The 25,420-nt window shown below is 41.8% G+C and overlaps 1 protein-coding gene across 1 annotated transcript; it reads left to right on the plus strand.

The window, feature by feature from the left end:
• The first annotated feature begins 4,813 nt into the window (after positions 1-4,813).
• On the plus strand, positions 4,814-25,032 carry gmfg (glia maturation factor, gamma). Its single transcript, XM_060943372.1, has 7 exons — positions 4,814-4,915; positions 10,009-10,105; positions 13,673-13,722; positions 13,801-13,850; positions 19,631-19,713; positions 22,481-22,554; positions 24,590-25,032. Exons 1-7 carry the CDS (start codon positions 4,913-4,915, stop codon positions 24,659-24,661), a joined length of 429 nt encoding a protein of 142 aa, XP_060799355.1. The 5' UTR covers positions 4,814-4,912; the 3' UTR covers positions 24,662-25,032.
• The last annotated feature ends 388 nt before the right edge of the window (positions 25,033-25,420 follow it).

Below are 25,420 nucleotides of genomic sequence, written 5' to 3' on the forward strand. Positions count from 1 at the left end.
CCTATACTCCTCCTCTCTGTCGTCACTGATACACCCAACGATGGCTGTGTCATCCGCAAACTTCTGAATGTGACACAGCTCCGAGTTGTAGCAGAAGTCTGCGGTGTACAGGGTGAAGAGAAGAGGGGCCAGCACCGTGCCCTGGGGTGCTCCAGTGCTGCTGCTTTCACCAATCTCTTAAAAATGCCCACTGCATCACAGTCAGAATCTTTTTCAATCTTATTTTTTCTACTAATATGAACTGCCATTTTAGCATTTCCAAGGACAGAGTTAATCAGTTCACATTTACAGCGTTCCTTTTGAACATACTTGAACCCCAAAATAAAAATGTGAGTTGAGAAAAACTCACCAAAACACTCAAAAAGTTTTGCTACCAGATTAATCAATGGGGTCAAACTTACACAGTTTAAATCAGCATGAAAAACCGTCTCCCTCTCCACACGAAAGCAACACTCATGACTGATATTTGGATTTAAAATGGAAACAAAAGAATTTACAGCTAAAATACCGTGTAAAATCCTCCATTGTAAATCCCCAGCTTTTTTTTTTTTTGTTAATGGTGGTTTGTACAAAGATTTCCATGCTGGTTGAACACCACCAACCAAACCAAAACTGGAACGCCACAGCGTATCAACCCTTTTATTCAATTTAGTTTTGTTTAACACTTTCACACAGCTCCTGTAGAAACATTTACCACTGGCTTCACTAAATAGAAATTCTTTTGAAGAGAGCAAAAACAAACCTTCACAATTATCCAAGTTTGGGGTTAGCAGCAATTTAGGGAAAGAGTCCTCCACATCTGGTGTCACAACCCTATCCATGTAATTCTTCAGCAACACACGTTCCTGTGAAGTCAACTTTTGTTCTCCAACAATGTAACATTTGATCAACCACACACAATGATCTCAGTCCTATGTGTGCGGCCAAAGGCACACTGTCCATCAGAGAGCATGAAACATCCACCAACTAATGTAGATTTATTAGTCCACTCTTGCACAGATAATTGTTTATACCAGGCGACACGTCTCTTGAAATATCCAGTCTTGACCCGTAGATTAGGGGCTCTTGGAATAGCCAGCGCAGTGGACCAGTCTCTTCTGCCCTCTTCACCTTGAAAAAAACCCATGTTTTAAAGATACTTTGATAGAACACAGACAATGATCTATAATCTATTTTATGAGGGTCCAAGAAGAACAAACATTTGTCAAGGCCCAGACCGCCCATGTTAGGCATTATTTCACAGGCCACAGGTCTCCAGACCAGATCTTCAGGTCCTGTGAGAAATTTCTGAATGAACTGAAGCCTAAAAGCAGCCATTCTACTGGCTAAATGAATTAGACCCTGACCACCCTCTTCCTTTGGCAAATAAAGAACACTCTGAGGGATCCAATGTAAATTATCCCAAAAGAAATCAATTAAAATAGACTGAATCTTCATTAAAAGGCCTGTTGGTGGATCTAAAACAGCTAAACGATGCCATAAAAAAGATGCAACTAAATTATTAATAATTAAAACGCGTCCCCTGTATGACATTTGTGGTAAAAGCCATGCCCATTTCTTTAAACGTCCTTTTACTTTCTCAAGAAGTCCTTCCCAATTTTTTTGAACCACATTTTCATCACCTAAGGAAATACCAAGATGTTTAAATACCCCTTTTTTCCACTTCAGGCTTTCTGGGAGTTTTGGCAAATTATCTGTCCAATTACCTATTTGAATTGCCTCGCTCTTAGTCCAATTAACTTTCGCAGATGATATTATTCCGAACTTTTTTACAACATGACTCAAATTATCAATATCATTTAGATCATTTACAACAACCACCACATCATCAGCATAAGCAGATAGAGAAAAAAACATTTTCACAGTTGGGCAAAGAAAAACCTGACATTTTAGCTCTTAGTTTATGGAGCAAGGGCTCTATTGCCATGGAATAAAGCATCCCAGACAAGGAACAACCCTGTCTCACACCCCTATGAGCTTTAAAAGGAGGACACAAACCACCATTAACCTTGTGTGTATAGATACATCTTGCGATGCGCTGGGACACATCTTCAGTGATGTTCCTGAGGTCACTGGGTGTTTCGGGTCTAAATTAATGATTTGTGGTAATTAAAAACAAGATATTTAAAGAATACTTGGAATATTCAATCATAAAATAAATTGATTTCAAAAGATAGAGCAAAGAAAAACTCAGTCAGCATGAAATAATGCGGGTCATTTTTGACCCATGTTGTGCATTAGAAGGGGTGTGCATATGTTTTGCATCAAAGGGTTAACGAAGTATTGTGACTAAGTATGGCAAGCCCATCCCATTCTTTCATCCAATCGACTTCATTATTCACGTCACTGTCTCTTGCACAAACAAAACATCAATATTTCTTTGCTTACTCAGTTAAAAAAAATTTGCTCTTTTCCTTTGATCTCTAGCTCCGTTTAAGTTTAAAGTAGCAACTCTAACTTCACCCATTTCAGAAGAAGCAAAAAAAAAAAAACAGAAAATTAAATACAGAAGAAACATAATGAAATTACTGTGCATCATCAATGATAGACTCTCCTCTTCTCAATTTACTCTCAATTTTCCTCAGGCGAAAAACTTCTTGGTCTGTAAAACCTTCGCCATCATTTGACTTCATCAAATATTTTGCATCGCTAGTGAATTGCTGTATGTTTGGAAACAACTCCTCTATTTTAACATTTCGTTGAAATTTGGCAGTCTGTAGAAAGTTACTTATCTCCTTAGTGGAATGCATCATGACTAAAGGTGAATGAGAACTTGAATCAGTGGAATAACCATCACTCTCCATTACATTGTCATCAGGTTGTGAATCAGCAACAGTAATATCAGTTTTTGATTGTTTGTTGGCTTTGTATTCACGTTTTTCTTTCTTTTAATTTTGGGGACTTTGAAAACATTTGTTTTTGTAGTCTTTTCACTTGTTTCCCCCTCTCCTGGTTTTATTTCAGTTTGTGTCACATGTTTTTTTATCTGCCTCAAGACCTTCTGAATTACACTTTGGAGGTTCGACCATCTCCACTGTAGTGTTTGTCTCCGACATTTCAGAAATAGCGGTCTCAGCCATTGTGACTGAAACATCAATTTCATTCACAGTTACCTGAGCATTCGCTGGAGGATCAGCATTCACCACTGTCTCAACTACCTCCACACCATCAGAATTAGAAACCTTATTAGATTCAACTACAGTTGGTTCTCTCTCATTCAGTTCATTTTGCTGTGAGTCTGGCTCACTCGCCTTGGCTCCTGACCCTGCACCATCAGCTCCTGACCCTGCACCACCAGCTCCTGACCCTGCACCACCAGCTCCTGACCCTGCACCACCAGCTCCTGACCCTGCACCACCAGCTCCTGACCCTGCACCATCAGCTCCTGACCTTACACCATCAGCTCCTGACCCTACACCACCAGCTCCTGACCCTGCACCACCAGCTCCTGACCCTACACCACCAGCTCCTGACCCTGCACCACCAGCTCCTGACCCTGCACCACCAGCTCCTGACCCTGCACCATCAGCTCCTGACCTTACACCATCAGCTCCTGACCCTGCACCACCAGCTCCTGACCCTGCACCACCAGCTCCTGACCCTGCACCATCAGCTCCTGACCTTACACCACCAGCTCCTGACCCTGCACCACCAGCTCCTGACCCTACACCACCAGCTCCTGACCCTGCACCACCAGCTCCTGACCTTACACCACCAGCTCCTGACCCTGCACCACCAGCTCCTGACCCTACACCACCTCAGCCCCAGCAGCAGCTGATGGCTCAGGCGGTGCAGTTTCCCTGCTGTCCCCATTCACACCGACATTAGCAGGTGTGTCAGTTGAAGTACTCGCTTTAGCGTTTTTAAATACACAATTGCATATTTGGTGTCCTATTTGCCCGCACCCGAAACACTGCATAGTTTCAGATGTTGCATAAATAACATAATCAAAATCATCAACATTAAACTTAAATATGCCATTAAAATCACAGTCCTGTTTAAGCACCATATGAACCTGACGTCTGAAAGACACGAGGTGGCTCAACAAAGGAGATTTACATCCCACAGGAATTTTCTTTACCTGAGACACCACTTTGCCATATTTAGAGAGTTCTTTAATTAACAACTCTTCTTTCAAAAAAGGTGGTACATTGGACAGGATAATTTTCCTAGAGGGGCTACTTAGAGGAAACACCAACATACTGCTCATCAATTTCAATGCCTTTTTGGATTACATCATTTGGCTTCTCTATTGTACTCAAAAACAGAATGATCGCACTGTTCATTCTGGATGCCGACACAACATTTTGATGTCCGACAACTTCTCCCACTGCTAAACTGCACTGTTCCACACTAACTTTAGAGAGGTGTGTGTGTGTGTGTGTGAGAGAGAGAAAGAGAAGTGTGTGTGAGAGATTGAGAGAGAGAGGTGTGTGTGTGTGTGAGAGAGAGAGAGAGAGAGAGAGAGAGTGAGTGTGTGTGTGTTGAACAGCAGTAGTTAACCCCCTCAGTGTTTTCTGTGAAGCCACTCGTGGCCCTGAGAGCAGCCTGTGATCCTCATCATCATCCTTCATTAATAATCTACAGTCAGAGTGCAGGTGGGAATTACAGACTCACACAAGACTCAGTCAGCCAGAAGAACTGCTTACAGCTTTTATTTGTTTGTTTAGTTGGTTGTTTATGCGCACTCTCGTTGCTCAGGCCCTCTCATGTCTTGACCTTTGGGTGAGGAGCAGATTGTGGTGATGGACACGACCGAGCCGTAAGCGGGTCCAGGATCATCAGCGTGAGCATTTGCGTCCGTGTGCGCGGTGGCCACGCCCTCCCTGTACTGCGAGGATGTCAGCAGCATCCTGTCACACGGCTGCTGTTGAAGGAGGAAGTGTGTTAGTCCAGGACGCCCTCTGCAACCATGGTAGGAAACTTTCTACACTTTCTGGGCACTTGTACTTTTCAAATATTCTAGATCATTCCAGATGTTCCAAGGTGGGTCTGCTGAAGAAACCCAAATGGAGCAAGTGTGTGTCGTGGCTCTAGTCTTCACTGTATGATCGCGTTGTTTGTATTTCTTGCTGTCAGCACTGCAGGAAGTTGGTTTGTGTGGCAGTGTGTTGAAACACTTCCTGTCTCGGTGCTGAACAAACACATGCAGTCGGCTGAACAATTCGCAGAATGTTTTTAATCTCGCTCACAAATTTTTAAGATCATTTGGAACAGACACACATTCAAAGACATGAGAAATTCTGAGAAACTCAAAGTTAAATTTCATACCTACACAATCTTTTTGGGCACAATTTTACGAGGAAGATTAAATCAACAGTTGTTGAACAAAATTTTCGATGTAAAAAATTTTATTAATCAGATAATGAGTGTGTGAATTAATGAGTGATTCAGATAATGAGTGTGTGAATTAATGAGTGATTCAGATAATGAGTGTGTGAATTAGGGCTTCCAGTTTGCACGACGCTAAGCATCCGTTACTTATTAACCTCGTAGCAAACTAAACAAGTACATCATTTTTAAAAAGTTCTTCTCCCTGATCACTGTTCTGAAGTTTCTTGCTGAATGTGTTGCACTGATTTAAAGTAAAAATATGACGTATGTATGGAATCACACACTCGTACTCATACAACCTATTCCCAAGTCAGGAAATCTCTCTATTACTGATAATTATCGTGGCATCAGCTTAACGTGTGTCATCACAAAAGTCATGAACAGAATGATCTCATCTCATCATCTCTAGCCGCTTTATCCTTCTACAGGGTCGCAGGCAAGCTGGAGCCTATCCCAGCTGACTACGGGCGAAAGGCGGGGTACACCCTGGACAAGTCGCCAGGTCATCACAGGGCTGACACATAGACACAGACAACCATTCACACTCACATTCACACCTACGGGCAATTTAGAGTCACCAGTTAACCTAACCTGCATGTCTTTGGACTGTGGGGGAAACCGGAGCACCCGGAGGAAACCCACGCGGACACGGGGAGAACATGCAAACTCCACACAGAAAGGCCCTCGCCGGCCCCGGGGCTCGAACCCAGGACCTTCTTGCTGTGAGGCGACAGCGCTAACCACTACACCACCGTGCCGCCATGAACAGGATGATACTGAACCGAATCAGGGACAAGCTAGATATACATCTAAGACCAAACCAAAATGGATTTAGACAAGGTCGATCCACACTCTATCAGATTTTGGCGTTGCGTCGGATTATGGAGGAAACAAAGAAGAACGATCTCTCGGCTGTGATGTGCTTTATAGATTTCAAAAAAGCATTTGACAGTATACACAGAGGGAAAATGATGAAAATCCTTCAAGCCTACAGCATCCCAACGCGCCTTCTAAACGCGATTCAGGAAATGTACACTAATACTAGAGCAAGAGTACTTTCTCCAGATGGAATAACAGAAGAATTTGAAATAAAAGCTGGAGTGCTACAGGGAGACACCCTTGCACCATACCTTTTTGTTATCGTCTTAGATTTCGCCCTGCGACAAGCTATTGATTACCATAGTGAAGATCTGGGTTTTACCATCACACCCAGACGCTCCAGTAGACACCATGCAATTACCTTAACGGATCTTGACTTTGCGGACGACATCTGTCTACTCTCCAACGCACTAGAGGAAGCACAAAAACTACTGCTAAATGTAGAGTCAGAATGTAACAAAGTTGGTCTACACCTAAATGCCAAAAAGACTGAAGTAATAACAACGAACATCCCCCGGCCAACCCTTCCTCTTAAGACAAGAGAGGGACAACAACTTAAGGAAGTGGATGACTTCAAATATCTTGGGGCATGGGTAAAATCTTCTGAGCAAGACATAAAAGTTAGAAAAGCACTAGCATGGAATGCAATGAACAAGATGAAAACAGTGTGGACCTCCAATCTCTCCAGAGATTTAAAGCTTTCCTTCTTTAAAGCAACAGTTGAGACAGTTCTCCTTTATGATTCGGAATGTTGGACTTTGACAAAACATCTCGAGAAATCCTTGGATGGAACATATACCAGAATGTTGCGTACAGTGCTCAATGTAAATTGGCATGATCAAATACCTAATGCCATTCTATATGGTGATCTGCCACGTCTAAGCAATGTAATTGCTAGTAGAAGAATGGGCGTGGCAGGTCACTGCCAACGGCATGAAGAGCTTGTTACCAGCAAAGTCCTCCTGTGGGAACCCACCCATGGGAGGAGAAACCAGGGGCGGCCCATTAAAACGTTTATTGACATCCTTAAATCTGATGCCGGGGTTGCTACCCTGAATGAGCTTGCCACGTTAATGATGGAAAAATGTGACTGGCGTGGGAGACAGGAGGCTCGCCTGAGGGCGGCCTAAGTAAGTAGTAAGTACACACTCAGTGTTGTGCTGTTATAGAGAAATAACCAACAACTGGGTGCTATGATAAAACGGAGTTCCTGCTACCATGCTTAAGCTGATTATTTTCCTTGAACTAACAGCACAGTCCAAAGTGTTTTATTCCTCTTTTACCACAGTGATTTCCCAACACTAACAATTTATCCTTTTGTAGTTACAATTCAGGTTGTGCAACATCCATGAAGTTGTTGCTCACTTTATAGCAGCTATAAACAGTCATTCAGTCACTAGATTTTCTTTTTTTTTTTATCTCTCTCATGACATTAATCCGACCAAAACAAAACAAGTGTTGCCAGGCAAAACAAACCTCACCTGGAAGCACTTATTTTATACCTATATGTTGATAATGGGGCGGCATGGTGGTGTAGTGGTTAGCACTGTCGCCTCACAGCAAGAAGGTCCGGGTTCGAGCCCCATGGCCGACGAGGGCTTTTCTGTGCGGAGTTTGCATGTTCTCCCCGTGTCCGCATGGGTTTCCTCCGGGTGCTCCGGTTTCCCCCACAGTCCAAAGACATGCAGGTTAGGTTAACTGGTGACTCTAAATTGAGCGTAGGTGTGAATGTGAGTGTGAATGGTTGTCTGTGTCTATGTGTCAGCCCTGTGATGACCTGGCGACTTGTCCAGGGTGTACCCCGCCTTTCGCCCGTAGTCAGCTGGGATAGGCTCCAGCTTGCCTGCGACCCTGTAGAACAGGATAAAGCGGCTACAGATAATGAGATGAGATGTTGATAATGGTAATATTTCTCAATCATCAACTTTCAGGTTACAATCCTATGAAAATCCATGACCTTGAGTTTGACATTTCAAAGTCATTCAAGGTCAAAGATCATGGCGGCAACTAAAAGAAGTCCCCCATATGGGACTTCTTATATGTTGATAATGGTAAACATCTGACTGTCATGAACCATTTTAAAGTTATAGCCCTTTGAAAACCCATGACCTTCAGTTTGACCTTTCAAGATCAAAAGTCATGGTGCCAAATGAAAGCCCAATGGCACTTCCTGTCAGTTGATAATGGTAAATATCTGTCGACCATCAACTGTTTTCAAGTTACAGCCCATTGAAAATCCGTGACCTTGAGTTTGACCTTTTCAAGGTCACTCAAGGTCAAAGATCATGGTGCCAAATGAAAGACCATATAGGAGTTCCTATATGTTCATAATAGTAAGTATCTGTCTATCAGCAACTGTTTTTGAGTTATAATGGAAAATGTTATTTTGACCGAAAGGTTGACCTTTCCAGTGACTTTGACCCAATTACCCCCAAAATTTAATCAGGTAATCTATGAACCATTGCCCACCTACCCTGAAAATTTTAAGTCAATCGGTGCAACCGTCTAGATGCTAGATTGTTAACAGACAGACACACAAACAAACAAACAAACAAACAAACAAGGTCAAAGGTCATGGAGCCAAATGAAAGCCCATATATGACTTCCTATATGTTGATAATGATAACCAACTCTCTATCTCTAACTGTTTTCGAGTTATAATGGAAAATATGCAAATTTTAGCAATGACCTTGACCCCTCCCGGCATTTGACCCCCAACCGCTAAGAAAACCATGAGAGATACTCTGTCATGTAGCACATCAGTTGATGCAGAATTGAAAGATGAACATTTTGGAATTGGTTTGAAGTAAATATGATGAATATGAAGGAAGATATTGCGAAAAAAATGATTTTGACCTTTTTGGTGACCTTGACCTTGATTTTGACCTTGTGTGTGAACATACTTGGCTAATAAACATGGTTCTGATTCTCATTCACACACTGTACTGCTCTCAGCCAATCAGAACACACCATACTGCTCTCAGCCAATCAGAACACATCTGAATGAATATGAAGGAAGATATCGCAAAAAAAAAAAAAAAAAGATTTTGACATTTTTGGTGACCTTGACCTTGATTTCGACCTTGTGTGTGAACATACTTGGCTAATAAACATGGTTCTGATTCTCATTCACACACTCTACTGCTCTCAGCCAATCAGAACACATCTGAATGAATATGAAGGACGACATCGCAACCCCCCCCCCCCCAATTTTGACCTTTTTGGTGACCCTGACCAGATGACCCTCAAAATGTTGGAGGTTCTATTTGAGACCAATGTGCATCTATCCTGAAAGTTTCAGGAAGATTGGTCCAGCTGTTTTCCCGTAATGTTGCTCGCAAAAAAACAAAGAAACCTGACCGAAAACAATACCTCGCCCCCTGGTGGACTCCGTGCCGGGCAAGGTAACAAACCGCAGCTTGTTATTTTACAGAGAAATCCTAAAACGTGAACTCTCTAAAGTTACAGTTTTACCAATTAATGTTACAAAGCGCTGACATTGGAGACTCCTTCCGTAAATGTTACAGCACGCAAACCGAAGTTTCCTGACGGAAAGCTTCAGCATATCACCAACGACACATCTTTGTCAAATAACGTTTTATTTGTTACTATGCAAACGGATTTGAATGAGCGTTCTAAATCTGACCAATCAGAATTCAACAGCACTGTGGTGTGAGAGTTCTAAAGAGAGAAAAGGAGAGTTATAAATATAAATGAGACACAAATGTGAATAAGGAGTATAACTATGAAATGAATTAAAGGTTATTTTAAAAAAAGAATGGCGGTGTGTTTCAGTCAAGCTCTCTGGTCGTGTGTGATGTTGATCCGAGCCTGACGGAGAAACTGAAGAAGTTTCGCTTTCGGAAGGAGACCACCAACGCTGCCATACTGAGTGAGTATTTCTCATAAACATCCAAGAAAAAAAAATAATTGATCATTATTATTAGAGATAGCATTTTGTTCAAATGCTGTTGTTAATGCGCCTTTGCCGATGTCCCCAAAGTCCGTTTACTTTATCATAACTTCGTCAGGATAAAATACGTAGAGGATATTACATGGTGACGCAAAGATATGAAGTTTATCTTCGAGTGGTGAATGAATCTACAACCCTGATTCCAAAAAAGTTGGGACAAAGTACAAATTGTAAATAAAAACGGAATGCAATGATGTGGAAGTTTCAAAATTCCATATTTTATTCAGAATAGAATATAGATGACATATCAAATGTTTAAACTGAGAAAATGTATCATTTAAAGAGAAAAATTAGGTGATTTTAAATTTCATGACAACAACACATCTCAAAAAAGTTGGGACAAGGCCATGTTTACCACTGTGAGACATCCCCTTTTCTCTTTACAACAGTCTGTAAACGTCTGGGGACTGAGGAGACAAGTTGCTCAAGTTTAGGGATAGGAATGTTAACCCATTCTTGTCTAATGTAGGATTCTAGTTGCTCAACTGTCTTAGGTCTTTTTTGTCGTATCTTCCGTTTTATGATGCGCCAAATGTTTTCTATGGGTGAAAGATCTGGACTGCAGGCTGGCCAGTTCAGTACCCGGACCCTTCTTCTACACAGCCATGATGCTGTAATTGATGCAGTATGTGGTTTGGCATTGTCATGTTGGAAAATGCGAGGTCTTCCCTGAAAGAGACGTCGTCTGGATGGGAGCATATGTTGCTCTAGAACCTGGATATACCTTTCAGCATTGATGGTGTCTTTCCAGATGTGTAAGCTGCCCATGCCACACGCACTAATGCAACCCCATACCATCAGAGATGCAGGCTTCTGAACTGAGCGCTGATAACAACTCGGGTCGTCCTTCTCCTCTTTAGTCCGAATGACACGGCGTCCCTGATTTCCATAAAGAACTTCACATTTTGATTCGTCTGACCACAGAACAGTTTTCCACTTTGCCACAGTCCATTTTAAATGAGCCTTGGCCCAGAGAAGATGTCTGCGCTTCTGGATCATGTTTAGATACGGCTTCTTCTTTGAACTATAGAGTTTTAGCTGGCAACGGCAGATGGCACGGTGAATTGCGTTCACAGATAATGTTCTCTGGAAATATTCCTGAGCCCATTTTGTGATTTCCAATACAGAAGCATGCCTGTATGTGATGCAGTGCCGTCTAAGGGCCCGAAGATCACGGGCACCCAGTATGGTTTTCCGGCCTTGACCCTTACGCACAGAGATTCTTCCAGATTCTCTGAATCTTTTGATGATATTATGCACTGTAGATGATGATATGTTCAAACTCTTCGCAATTTTACACTGTCGAACTCCTTTCTGATATTGCTCCACTATTTGTCGGCGCAGAATTAGGGGGATTGGTGATCCTCTTCCCATCTTTACTTCTGAGAGCCGCTGCCACTCCAAGATGCTCTTTTTATACCCAGTCATGTTAATGACCTATTGCCAGTTGACCTAATGAGTTGCGATTTGGTCCTCCAGCTGTTCCTTTTTTGTACCTTTAACTTTTCCAGCCTCTTATTGCCCCTGTCCCAACTTTTTTGAGATGTGTTGCTGTCATGAAATTTCAAATGAGCCAATATTTGGCCTGAAATTTCAAAATGTCTCACTTTCGACATTTGATATGTTGTCTATGTTCTATTGTGAATACAATATCAGTTTTTGAGATTTGTAAATTATTGCATTCCGTTTTTATTTACAATTTGTACTTTGTCCCAACTTTTTTGGAATCGGGGTTGTATCACGAATGAGTAAAAACATTTTCAACACGAGAAGATATGTAAACTTCATATCTTTGCACCAACATGTAATATTCTTTATATTATATGAACACATTCAAAAAAATACGCAAGTTAATCAAAAAATTTTTTATTTTGAACTGGCTCGCCATTTTGACAGTGCGCATCTAGTCAGCGGGAAAATACTGGGAGGGACTGACGTCATCGGAGTGAAATATCGGGAATTATTATCCATAAAGGACACTTTTTCCATGGAATAAAAACATGTTCTATTCCCTTCGAGCGGGTTTCATAGCATGCGATATTGTCAGCGTATCGCTTATCCTAAGTGTATCATGTCACTCTACCCAATGGAGAATGACAGTTGAATATGGTTTACGATATTGCACGGTTGTCAGGACAACATGACGTTGCACGTCAGAGACGTAAAACTTTCGCACTAGTGAGTGAGCAACTGGGACAATTTGTAAACAAACATGGCCGCCAGGTTTGCTTCGTTAAATACAGAAGATTTTGAGAGAAGTTTGAAATAGAAAGATGCGTTGAACACCCAAAAGGAATGTATATGTATAATAATAATAATAATATTGGCTGGCTTTTTTTTCGTGGTCTATCAGATATATTCCATTCAGCTACTCGTCTTCAACTCATTCACTATCATGCTAGCTGAATGGAATATGTCTGATATACCACGAAAAAAAGCCAGACAATATTATTTAAATATGTCACTCAGATCTGCAATGTATGAAAAATAGGAGTTTTTCAACACTAGAAGATAAACTATAGAGATTTATGTCACTGTTTTGGTTCTCCATGTCCCAGATGTAGCTTGTATGAAAAATACAAATCCCGTATTTCCCAGTAAAACACTTGTGTCCATATCTATATAATAAGTGGCAAAGTTTGTTTGTTTGTCTTGAGCTAACGTCGTCATTTCTCGACGGATTTTCACCAAATTTGGCAAGTAGATCCGGGGATGACCTGGAATTTTGCAGATATAAACAAAATTCATGTACGGGCCCCAGGGAGGTCCTTGGGGGGGCACAACATCCACTCACCCCCTCCCTCAATGCCTTTCACATTACATTTATCAACACAAACTCTCGACAGATCTTCACTAAACTTGGCACATAGGTACAGGAGATAGTCACAATTTGGCAGAACTCAGAAATTCCATATTTGGGCCCCAGGGGGTCCCTGGGTGGTGGATGTTTGGATTTTTGTTTGTCTTGGGTTAACATCACCATTTCTTGATGGATCTTCACCAAATTTGACATGGAAGTCTGGGGGCAACCCAGAATTTTGCAAAACCCTGGCAACCTGCTAGTATTATATAAACCACTGTTTTTTAAATATGCAACATTAAAACAGTTTATATTGAAACACTAATCTTACAACTCCCTTTCATCAGTGACCGCGAACATAACTTTGTGACTTTATGCTGATAGCTAGTTCGCAAGATAGCTTAGTTATCCAGCTTGAAATACTGTATAGCTAGATTTTTAAAAAAAAAAAGGTAGCTATTTAGTCAGCCATTTTGAATTGACGTGTTTGCCATGGCGTACACTTGTGGCTTGTGGATCATCCAGGAATTTGATGATGGGATCTTAAAAATTTCCACGAATTAAATTACGCACTGAATGTACGTTTGTCATTTCAAGCAAACACTGAAAAACCAACCAGCAAATACATGACACTAAATCCACATCTGGGAGATATTTTCTATCATTTGTGCTATTATTTATTTCAGTGAAAATTGATATGGCGAAACAGCTGATCATATTAGAAGAGGAATATGAGGTGGGTGCCTGAGAGAATTCGTATCGCCCATGACTAAACCGTCATTCTGTGATTAAACATGCCATGTTCATGTTGCAGGACATTTCTCTGGACAATCTGAGAGAAGAGCTTCCTGAGCGCCAGCCTCGATATCCTTTCCTATTTAAAAAAAAAATGCTCATATATGATGCAAAGTTGATGTTTCTGGAGCTCAAGTAAGCCAACGAACTCTGGACAGTGCTCCAATTATGTACTCTTATCAGCTTCCCCTCTGTTGTGACCATTTTGAGCCAGTTGATATTAGTACAGTGCTGATGTTGAGCAGAATAAGCGCTAAAGTTCGAGTTACGCTAAGTTGTGGATGGTGTCATAGGAGATTTTCTTCAAACCATGATTTATAATGTTAAGAAGAAGAAGAATGTATGCACAGAAACCTTCCCAGATAGCAAATGATGTTATTTCAATGTTGATATTTGGTCAAGATGGTTGATTTACAGTTATAGTTGAACACTGATGGTGGATCAACCATTAATCAACCACTGATAAAATAAAAAGTTTAAAAAATGTGTTCGAATCAATGTAATGGTTGAAGGAAACATTTGATCAATGTTGAATATATGTTGATTTTGTCATCATCATACATTGCACCACTGGACGGGAGCCTGGGGTGCACTCTGGGTGAGACCATTTTGTGGGAGGGGGGTTTCCTATATTTCATTGAATTTCATTTATTTAATTTAGAATTTTAATAGAGCACAAGGAACTATGAAGAATAGATTATTATTTATGGTTATGTGCAAATCTTGTGTGTGCAACATGTAAGGAAAAAACGAACAGAAAAACTTCTCCGTTTTCTACCGTACCGGCCGCTATTTGGAATGGTCCAAGTAACCGTCTCTCAGAAGAACTTTCAGAAGAGCTCGAGCTCCGTTGACGACGAGACTTGCGACCATAGACTGTCCGTGCTTGCGACTGAAGAAATTTGCTTCAACAACACTGGCCAGTTCTCCTCTTTGTGGTAAGTGTGGTTAAAAATAGTGGTTAAGTGTATACGCTTTGTAGTAGTGAAATGGTAGCTATAAAAGCCCTCTGTGACAATTAACCTGACCTGTATTATCATGATTTTCATAAGGTGAGGCAGGTCTGCTATGCTAGAAATGGCTAGGACCGGCGGCTTACCCAGCAGGCCTTCAGCGAATTGGTGAAAAATTGGCGTCGGTACGCCCCTTAGCGTGTCGGGGGAAAGAAAAGGAACTAGATGTAAGTGAACTTGATATTCCTAAATTGCTGTTTTGTAAAAGTAAGAGGTGATTTGTAGTATTTGTTGTCTGCAAAACGTTCTATCATGAGCACTGACATAAATGTTGCCTCTGCTTCTCCCACAGCCTCCACTTCAGGATTGAAGTCTTTTTTTTTTCTGTTGTTACTGACACAATAAAACAACAATAACAAACAATCCCTCTTCTGTTATTTCATTCAGTAATTGACAAATATGTATGTATGAATGTATGTGGTTGTATGCAGTGTTTGATCTGTCTGTGTAGGCTGATAGACACCCATGAAGTAACTCTGAATGAATAATAAAAGTAATTATACTCTATTAGCATATGTACCTTTTAGATAATGGTCAAACAGAGATCGATTCAGTGTCATGACATGTCGATTTCCATTTAGATGATGGTTGAATCACCATTGATTCAGTATATTATTTCAACATGAAATCAACAGAAATTTAAATGTAAGTTTCTATTTAGATGATGGTTGAATCACTATTGATTCAATGCTGATAGGGTTGAAAATTCAACGTTGATTCAACCCAAATTCAAGGGGACACTTTCAATATCATTTCAACATTATTTCAATGTTTTCTGCCAAACGCTATTTCAATGTTGATTCAACTGATTTTTGCTATCTGGGTTATTTATATCAGCATTACGTTTTATATGTTGTCATATTAATCAAAACCTTTCCATCAGAGACTGGTAGCATTCAGAGCAACTGTTTGAACTAAAAATGAACAAACTATCACAAATATTTAACTGCCACAGAGTGTCGAAGTGAAAATCTCCTTGGATTAGAAAACTTTATACAGCAATAACGTGTGTTATTTCGACACACCCCGTTAAAATGATTGGTTTTTCTGATGTAAAAAAAATGAGACCATGATAAATAATTTCAAAACTTTTCCCACCTTTAATGTTACCTATAACCTGTACAATTCAACTGAAAAACAAACAAATCTGTTCGGGGGAAAAACATAAAAAATAAAAAAATGTACAATAAGCTGGTTGCATAAGTGTGCACACCCTTAAACTAATACTTTGTTGAAGCACCTTTTGATTTAATTACAGCATTCAGTCTGTTTGGGTCGGAGTCTATCAGCATGCCGCATCTAGACTTGGCAATATTTGCCCACTGTTCCTTGCAAAAGCGCTCCAGATCTGTCAGATTGCGAGGGCGTCTCTTGTGCACAGCCCTCTTTACTCAATCACTTTTTTATTGTCATTGTCATAACAACGAAATTCCGTTGGAGCAACCCAGCCAGACATAGTAGGTGTAAAAGTGCCTAATGTAAAAAGTGCATAGTAGTGCAAAGTCCCATAATACCCATTATAAATAGAGTCCAGTGCAGGCACGAAATGTAAATGGTCATAGTTGTAGCAGCAAGAGGTAGATCAGAAAACAGATCAAGAACATGGGCACCAGAAACAGAGAACATGGTCAGATGTGGAGTTAATGTAATGTTGCAGCACTGCAGAGTCCAGTTCAGTTATTGTAGGGTGAGGTGTGGTTTACTTTCCATGGGAGGAGGGGAGAGGGGCACTGTTCAGCAGCCTCACTGCCTGAGGGTACAGGCTTTGGGCCATTCTGGTTGTTCTGGCTGGTAAGGCCCTGTACCTTCTGCCTGAGGGCAGCAGGTGGAACAGGTGATGGGCCGGGTGGTGTTGGTCACGCAGGATGTTACGCACTCTCTTCAGACAGCGGGAGGTGTAGATGGTACTGATCTCTGGTAGAGTAGTCCCCATGATTTTCCCCACTGTTTTTACCACCCACTGGAGTGCCTGCTGTTCGGCCTTAGTGCAGCTGGAGAACCACACAAGGAAACCATACGTCAGAACACTGCTGATGGCACAGTTGTAAAAGTTCACCATCAGCTGTTTCTGGATCCTGGCATTCTTCAGTTGCCTCAGGTAGTAGAACCGTTGCTGAGCCTTTCCTACCGCTGAGGTGGTGCTGATGCCCCAGGACAGGTCCTCAGTGATAGTCACCCCACAGATTTTCAACTGGATTTAGGTCTGGACTCTGGCTGAGCCATTCCAAAACTTTTTTGGGGTCATTGTCGTGCTGAAAGATGAAATTCCTCTTCATCTTCAGCTTTCTAGAGGACACATGAAGGTTTTGGGCCAAAACTGACTGGTATTTAGAACTGTTCATAATTCCCTCCACCTTGACTAAAGCCCCTGTTCCAGCTGAAGAAAAACAACCCCAACACATGATGCTGCCACCACCATGCTTCACCGTGGGTATGGCGTTCTTTTGGTGATGTGCAGTGATGTTTTTTCAACAAATATACCTTTTGGAATCGTGGCCAAAAAGTTCAACCTTGGTTTCGTCAGACCATAACACATTTTCCCACATGCTTTTGGGAGAGTTGATGTATTTTTTATTTTTTTGCAAAATTTAGTCAGGCCTGGACATTTTTCTTTGACCCTACCTCATAGTCCAGACATATGGAGAATACGGGAGATTGTTGTCACATGTAGTACACAACCAGTACTTGCCAGAATCAGAAATAGCTTTATTGCCAAGTAACTGTTGCAACTATAAGGAACTGAGCTTGGAATTAAGGTGCTAAATAAATAAAAACGGTCTATTCTAAGATATTAAAAATAAGAACTAAATAAACAAGATAAAAATAAGGCAAAATAAATAAACAACTGTGCAAATCAGGTAAACAATAAGAAAATAAACAAACATGCAAATCAGGTAAACAACTGGGGGGGCAGAGTAAATGGGGTCACTGGTCTTGTTTATTGAGGTGGGGGGCAGGAGTCTGAGGCATGGTACTGGTGGGGGTCAGAGTAAGTGGGGGCCACTAGTCATGTTTATGAGGCCAGCAGCGGTAGGAAAGAAACTGTTTCTGTGACGTGAGGTTTTGGTCTTGATGGACTGCAGCCTCCTGCCGGAGGGGAGTCTCTCAAAGAGTTTATGTCTGGGGTGGGAGGGATCAGCCACAACCTTTTCTGCCTGCCTCAGTGTCCTGTAGGTGAACAGGTCTTCAAATGAAGGCAGGTTGCAGCCGATCACCTTCTCTGCTGAGCAAATGATACCCTGCAGCCTACCCTTGTCCCTGGCAGAGGCAGCAGCGTATCAGATGGTGATGGAGGAGGTGAGGATGGACTCAATGATGGCTGTGCAGAAGTGCACCATCATTGTCTTTGACAAGTTGAACTTCTTTAATTGCCGCATGAAGTACATCCTCTACTGTGCTTTTGAGATGAGGGAGCTAACATTCAGTTCCCACTTCAGATCCTAGGTGATTATGGTGCCCAGGAAGCGGAAGAACTCCACAGTGTCCACTGGTGAGCCACGCAGGGTGATGGGGAGAGGAGGGGCTGGGTTCTTCCTGAAATCCACAATCATTTCCACTGTTTTTGCAGCATTTAGCTTCAGGTTGTTTTGGCTGCACCAAGTTACCACATGGTCGATCTCCCACCTGTAGGCAGACTCATCCTCACCAGAGATGAGTCCAATGAGGATGGTGTCATCCGCGAACTTCAGGAGCTTGATAGACTGGTGGGTGGAGGTGCAGCTGTTTGTATACAGGGAGAAGAGCAGAGGAGAAAGAATGCAGCCTTGGGGGGGATCCAGTGCTGACTGTCTGAGTGTTGGAGACATGCTTCCGCAACCTCACTTGCTGCTTCCTGTCAGTCAGGGATTCACCTGCAGGTGGGGTCAGGCACATTTAGTTGGGACAGCTTGTCCTGTAGCAGAGCTGGAATGATGGTATTGAACGCAGAGCTGAAGTCTACACACAAGATCCTGCTATAGGTTCCTGGGGAATCCAGGTGCTGGAGGATAAAGTGGAGGGCCGTGTTGACGGCGTTGTCCACAGACCTGTTGGCTCTGTAGGCGAACTGCAGGGGGTCCAGAAGGGGGTCTGTAATGGCTTTGAGGTGGGAGAGAACGAGGCACTCAAAGGACTTCGTCACCACAGAGGTGAGGGCAATGGGTCTGTAGTCATTTAGTCCTGTGGTCCTTGCTTTTTTGGGGATGGGTATGATGGTGGAGGACTTGAAACAGGCTGGCTAACAGATTTGTTTCTTTTTCAGTTGAATTGTTCAGGTTATAGGTCACATTAAAGGTGGGAAAAGTTTTGAAATTATTTATTGTGGTTTCATTTTTTTTTTACATCAGAAAAACTGATCATTTTAACGGGGTGTGTACACTTTTTATATCCACTGTAGTATGTAGATACACATTATATTTACTAAACCAGTGCACAGAAATGAACAATCGACAAAGCCACGATGATTTTGGTGTATTTTGCCTCATAAAATGCAACATGTGAGCCTGAACACACTGATGAAGCCTGTTAGTAGCATGTGCTAGCACTTACTGTATCTGTGGGATGCAGTGTTCAGTGTTTCGATATAACAGCATGTTTTCGACTCCAGCTCCTGAGTGCGATATGTTGCAGTGCGCCGCACAATCCCAGTCCTCTCATTAAATACAGTGAGTGCAGAGGAATGTGTGGGGGTACTAGCCAAAAGGCACTCGTCCATCACAGGTTGTGCTAGACATGGACACATACAGTATCAGAGACACACTTCCACATCCTGATGGTAAAACTAGACGATACTGAAACACTGTTTAACTTCCCTGAAAAGTGACTCATGAAAGTGTACGCCACTTAACCGAAGTGCACATACATAGTGTACAGCTACAAGCTGACGCACTCTGACGGCAGAGTGTCCTACCCACTGTGTTTCATTTTCTCCAGTCCTGTCGGTAAGTACGGCTCTTCCTTTTGCATGACGTTTTAAATTCCTGTTCAACTTTTATGAATATGTTTTTGCTTACGGGTGGTGTAGTGGTTAGCACTGTCACCTTACGGCAAGAAGGTTCTGGGTTCGAACCCGACGGCTGAAGGGGGCCTTTCTGTATGGAGTTTGCATGTTCTCCCCGTGTCTGCATGGGGGTTTCCTCCGGGTGTTCCGGTTTCTGCCACAGTTAGGCTAATTGGTGGCTCTAAATTGACCGTAGGTGTGAATGGTTGTTTGTTTCTGTGTCAGCCCTGTGATGATCTGGTGACTTGTCCAGGGTGTACCCTGCCTCTCGCCCATAGTCAGCTGGGACAGGCTCCAGCTTGCCCGTGACCCTGCACAGGATAAGCGGTTACGGATAACGGATGCTAACATTTCATTTGATTTCAAAACAGCGATAAAGAACAGTACATACAGTACTTTCAAGTGATATTAAGATGAGTATCTCATTTTTAAATGATTAATACTTGTATAACTTGTAGCTTTTTGCTCGGGTTCTACTTTCAAGCTGGGGGAGGCAGAGACTGCAGAGGCAGAAAAAAAGCCTGGAGAGATTTCAGTCCTCTAAGACAGTGATTCCCAACCACTGTGCCATGGCACATCAGTGTGCCGTGAGAGATCATCAGGTGTACCGTGGGAAATTATCCAATTTCACTTAATTGTTCCGAAAATTTATTTATTTACTGCAAATAATTTGTCTTCGTTCATCTACGCCAGCGACCTATAGTAACAGGCAGAACAATTAAATACTCTTCCACTAGATGGCAACAGGTAGCTAATTAACCTGTGTATCTACCTGTTGCCATTAAAACAATAGAGTCAGTAATGCTTTGGGTGTGACAGCGGTGATGGCGATGGATAAATATTTGAAAAGAAAAAATCCAAACTGGGGCCTGGAGAAAATTCTGATCCAGATGAAGGCCCTAGTATGAGTAGAGGTCAGAAGAAAGCAAAAAAGGTGATTTTCCACAACCTATCTATGCGATCTGGGCTTTTCACGCATGACTGCTATAAAAACTAAAAAAGGAGAGTGACTCAGAGCTGTTGAGGAAGATCTTCATGTGTCTTTCTTCAATTCCTGCAAGTATATCAGCTTTGTGTTCAACTAAACAGGCCCAGGTTTCTCTCTCTCACACTTTTTTTGTGACATTTTTGTTTGGTGGTGTGCCGTGAGATTTTTCAAATGTAAAATATGTGCCGTGGCTCAAGAAAAGTTGGGAAACACTGCTCCAAGATGGATGCCGACATGATTGTCACGAATGCTAGCTACTTTTACATCAGCCTTGCTTCTCCAGCGCAAAACAAATGGTTTAGTGGATCGGCGACATTTGGGTTAAACACGACATCGAGCAATCATTCCACTAAAAATGAATATCTCGATAATCACAGCACTTCATGTTAGAAAATCTAAAGATTTTTTTCTTTCCTTTTTAATTCGATCTTCATGAACATTCTTGCATTTCATTCGTGATGTGCAGAGAACACATCACGCTGAAAAGCAAAAACATCATCAGGCCTGCTCTTAAATCACTTGACCATCCGCAAGAATTTCATGCTGACCACTGCGTCAGGAGGGAATACATTTCCCAGTGGTTTCGCAACTGGTTACATCAGTGCACTGCAGCCATGCTACACTGAAATGCAATTGCTGTCCAATTGCAGCTCTAGGCTGTAATTTGGGGCATGGTTGGGATCAAAACAGGGCCTGAAAGTGACGCTTTTTTCAGGATGCATCCTTTATAGGTGCATTGAATCCTGAACCATGATAAAACCTGATGTTAATATGACTAGAAGCGCACACAGCATATCCATCCTTCTGAAGGAATTGTATTTGCACACGATGTTTGTTAACCAGGCTTGTAGTACTCGAGTCCGATTCGTGCTCTAATTTTAAAGACTCATGACTTGACTTAGACTCGCGTATTAACTACATTCGGACTCGTAATTTTTCTCGAGGACTCGAATTTTTTCTTTATTTTTTTTGTAACATGCCATAATAATTTGGCATAAAATATTTACATCTACATTAATTTTTGTACTAATTTCGGGTACACTTGCGCACCTCGGCGCGTGCATCAGATAGACTCTCGGGCACGCTTCGGACAGCGCGCGCGCCAAGCAGACTCTCGCACGGACCGTAAACGACTCACACCTGCACAGGATTAAGCCACAATCAGCGCGCCTGTATTAAAAACTGTGAAAACACACTTGCTTTGCGAAGTATTGAGTTTCATTGTTGACACATTTCCTGATCCCTGATTTCCTGTTTCTCGTCTTTGATTCTGCCGAGTCTACGATAGCCTGTTTGTGTCTCTCCCGACCTATCACCTGTCGTTCTGGATTGTTTACCGTCTTCACTTGTATTAATAAACACACCTTCTGCACTTACATCCATCTCCCATCTCCGACAGAATACTTCACACTCCCTGATAAAGAGAAGCTCATTCATCTGTTCATACGTCATGTTCAGGAACAAACTAATGTTAATGGTGCTGAAACAGCCGCTGTCACACGGTACGGTTGGAGTCTTGTTCTCAGACTCTACTTTGAACACCGGGGACTCGAGACTGGACTCGGACTCAATGTTTAGTGACTCGACTACAACACTGTTGTTAACAAACGAAGTAGATTATTTAAATTAGTCATTTAAATCTAAGTGACCTTAGTCGTTTAAGTCTAAGTGACTTCTAAATGAAGGTCAAGGTGAAAAACGTTATATTTTCTTTCTATAGGCTGTAAGCCGGAGCAGCAAATGATGTATGCCGGCAGTAAAAACAGACTCGTCCAATCTGCTGACCTCACCAAGGTAAACCGATAAACTGATTTATAATTACGCCTACATACTGTTCATGTTGGATGGATGTTTGTGCCAGTTTGACTTGATAAAACCCTGGTGCATTAAACTGTCAGAAATAGGGGTACAGTAGGAGTCCATTTCTGTCCCATCTACACTCGTGTACCCCCTAGGGATCATTATTGGACCTCAAGGTGACTAGTGTACCTTTTTAGGGCCAAAAAGGTACATATATGTTCTCAAGCAGTATATAAAGGGTACAAATAAGCACCTTAGAGGGTACTGCCGCTACACTGATAAGCCGTCGTACCCCTAAAGGTACAATAACGCACTTTATTTTCTGAGTCTAAGGCCTTATTGTGCTTAAAACACATCCCTCACTATTAAATCAAAACCTTGACATTTCTTTCATTCCTAATTATACACATACAGCGCCCTCCACAATTATTGGCACCCCTGGTTAAGATGTGTTAAAAGCCTTCAAATAAACTCAATTTTTATTGCAGAAGCATAATCTCACGCTGAAAAATGTAGCCCTTAACTCAAATGAATTTTAAAAAAAAAAAAATCCCTGACTAAGAAATAATCATTTTTCAGAAAATCACCTGTTCCACGGTTATTGGCACCAATCACAATTCCTAGAAAATAAATGTAATTGAAGCATTTTTGTCATTTCTACTGTAGTTTATAAAGTTGATCAGAGTATCTAGGAACCTTTAATTAGTAATTCATCACATCCTGTTTCCCTGGGGTATAAATATGATGCGACACAGAGGCCTATTTCTCTTATTCACTCTTCAACATGGGAAAGACAAGAGAACACACCATTCAAGTAACGCAGATGTGTGTCGACCTTCATAAGTCAGGCGATGGCTACAAGAAAATAGCAGCTCGCCTACACCGGCCCGTATCTACAGTCAGAGGAATCATCAAGAAGTTTAAAACAACTGGAACAGTGGCAAACAAGCCTGGACGAGGATGCAAGTTTATCTTGCCGCCACGCACAGTGCGGAGGATGGTAAGAGAAGTAAAAAGTTCTCCAAAGCTCACTGTTAGAGAATTGCATCAAAGAGTAGCATCTTGGGGTCACAAAGTCTCCATAACAACCATCAGACGCTATCTACATGCCAACAAGCTGTTTGTGAGGCGTGCACGGAAAAAGCCTTTTCTCACTTACAAGCATAAACGTAAACATCTGGAGTTCACTAAGTGGTACTGGGACTTCAACTGGGACCGTGTGCTTTGGTCAGATGAGACCAAGATAGAACTTTTTGGCAACAAACACTCGAATACATCACAAAAGATGAGTATGCGAAAAAGCACCTCATGCCCACTGTGAAGTATGGGGGAGGATCGGTGATGCTGTGGGCCTGTTTCTCTTCCAAAGGCCCCGGGAACCTTGTTAGGGTGCATGGCATCATGAACTCTTTGAAATACCACGACATTTTAAATCAAAATCTGGTGGCCTCTGGCCGAAAGCTGAAGATGGGTCGTCACTGGGTCTTTCAGCAAGATAATGACCCTAAACATGTGGCCAAATCTACACAAAAATGGTTCATCAGACACAAAATCAAGCTCCTCCCATGGCCATCTCAGTCCCCAGACCTCAACCCAATTGAAAACCTGTGGGGTGAGCTGAAGAGGAGAGTGCATAGGAGAGGACCCAGGACTCTGGATGATTTAGAGAGATTGTGCAAAGAGGAATGGTTGAATATCCCTCTCTCTGTATTCTCCCATCTTGTGAAATGTTATAGGAGAATATTAAGTGCTGTCTTGTTGGCAAAAGGGAGTTGTACAAAGTATTAACATCAGGGGTGCCAATAATTGTAGCACATGATTTCATGTAAAAGAATTATTTCTCAATGTGGGATTTTTTTCCCACTGAATAAATGCACTTGAATTAAAGATTGGGTTTTTCTCTTTTTTTGCATTGTCGTCCTATATTATTTAAAAAAAAAAAAAAAAAAAGAATTTATTAGAAGCCTAAGAACATATCTTAACAAGGGGTGCCAATAATTGTGGAAGGCACTGTATTTATGATCTGCAGGTTTTCGAAGTCCGGAATGCAGACGATCTCTCTGAGGAGTGGCTGAAAGAGAAATTATCCTTCTTTCGCTGAAATATCATGCCGCCCATCAGGATCAGTGCTCCGCCCATCTGTATACTGAAGATCATTAGCGGGGAAGAAACTTGCATCTGATCTCAGATCAGCGGAGAAAAGGCATCACGTGTTCACTTTCTGATTTTTTTTTTTGAGTTGAAATTTGTTGAATAAAGTGAAGCGCAGGTGAACACAGTACTAGATCTGATTAAAGTTCCAGCTAAAAAAAAAAAAAGTTAATTTTTTTAAATCACACAGCTTTGAAGTATTTTTCTGTTCATGTTTTTTTTTTTAAAGATATACTGATTTTTAAATATGTATTTAATTTCATTATTGTTTTACAGCAGAAAAAAGATGGTATTGAAATAAATATAACAAATAAATATTAACTGATTGCTGCATTAATGGTTTCATATTGAAGTAAAAATAAATTCATGACTTGCATGTTGGGGCGGCATGGTGGTGTAGTGGTTAGCGCTGTCGCCTCACAGCAAGAAGGTCCGGGTTCGATCCCTGTGGCTGGCGAGGGCCTTTCTGTGCGGAGTTTGCATGTTCTCCCCGTGTCTGCGTGGGTTTCCTCCGGGTGCTCCGGTTTCCCCCACAGTCCAAAGACATGCAGGTTAGGTTAACTGGTGACTCTAAATTGACCGTAGGTGTGAATGTGAGTGTGAATGGTTGTCTGTGTCTATTGCCGCTTTTCCACTACCAACGCGGCTGAGTTGGGCTGAGTGGGGCTGTTGGAGTTGTATTTCGACTACAACCGCGCTGAACCGTGCT

This window comes from Neoarius graeffei, chromosome 16, assembly GCF_027579695.1.
Source record: "Neoarius graeffei isolate fNeoGra1 chromosome 16, fNeoGra1.pri, whole genome shotgun sequence".
Lineage (NCBI taxonomy): Eukaryota > Metazoa > Chordata > Actinopteri > Siluriformes > Ariidae > Neoarius > Neoarius graeffei.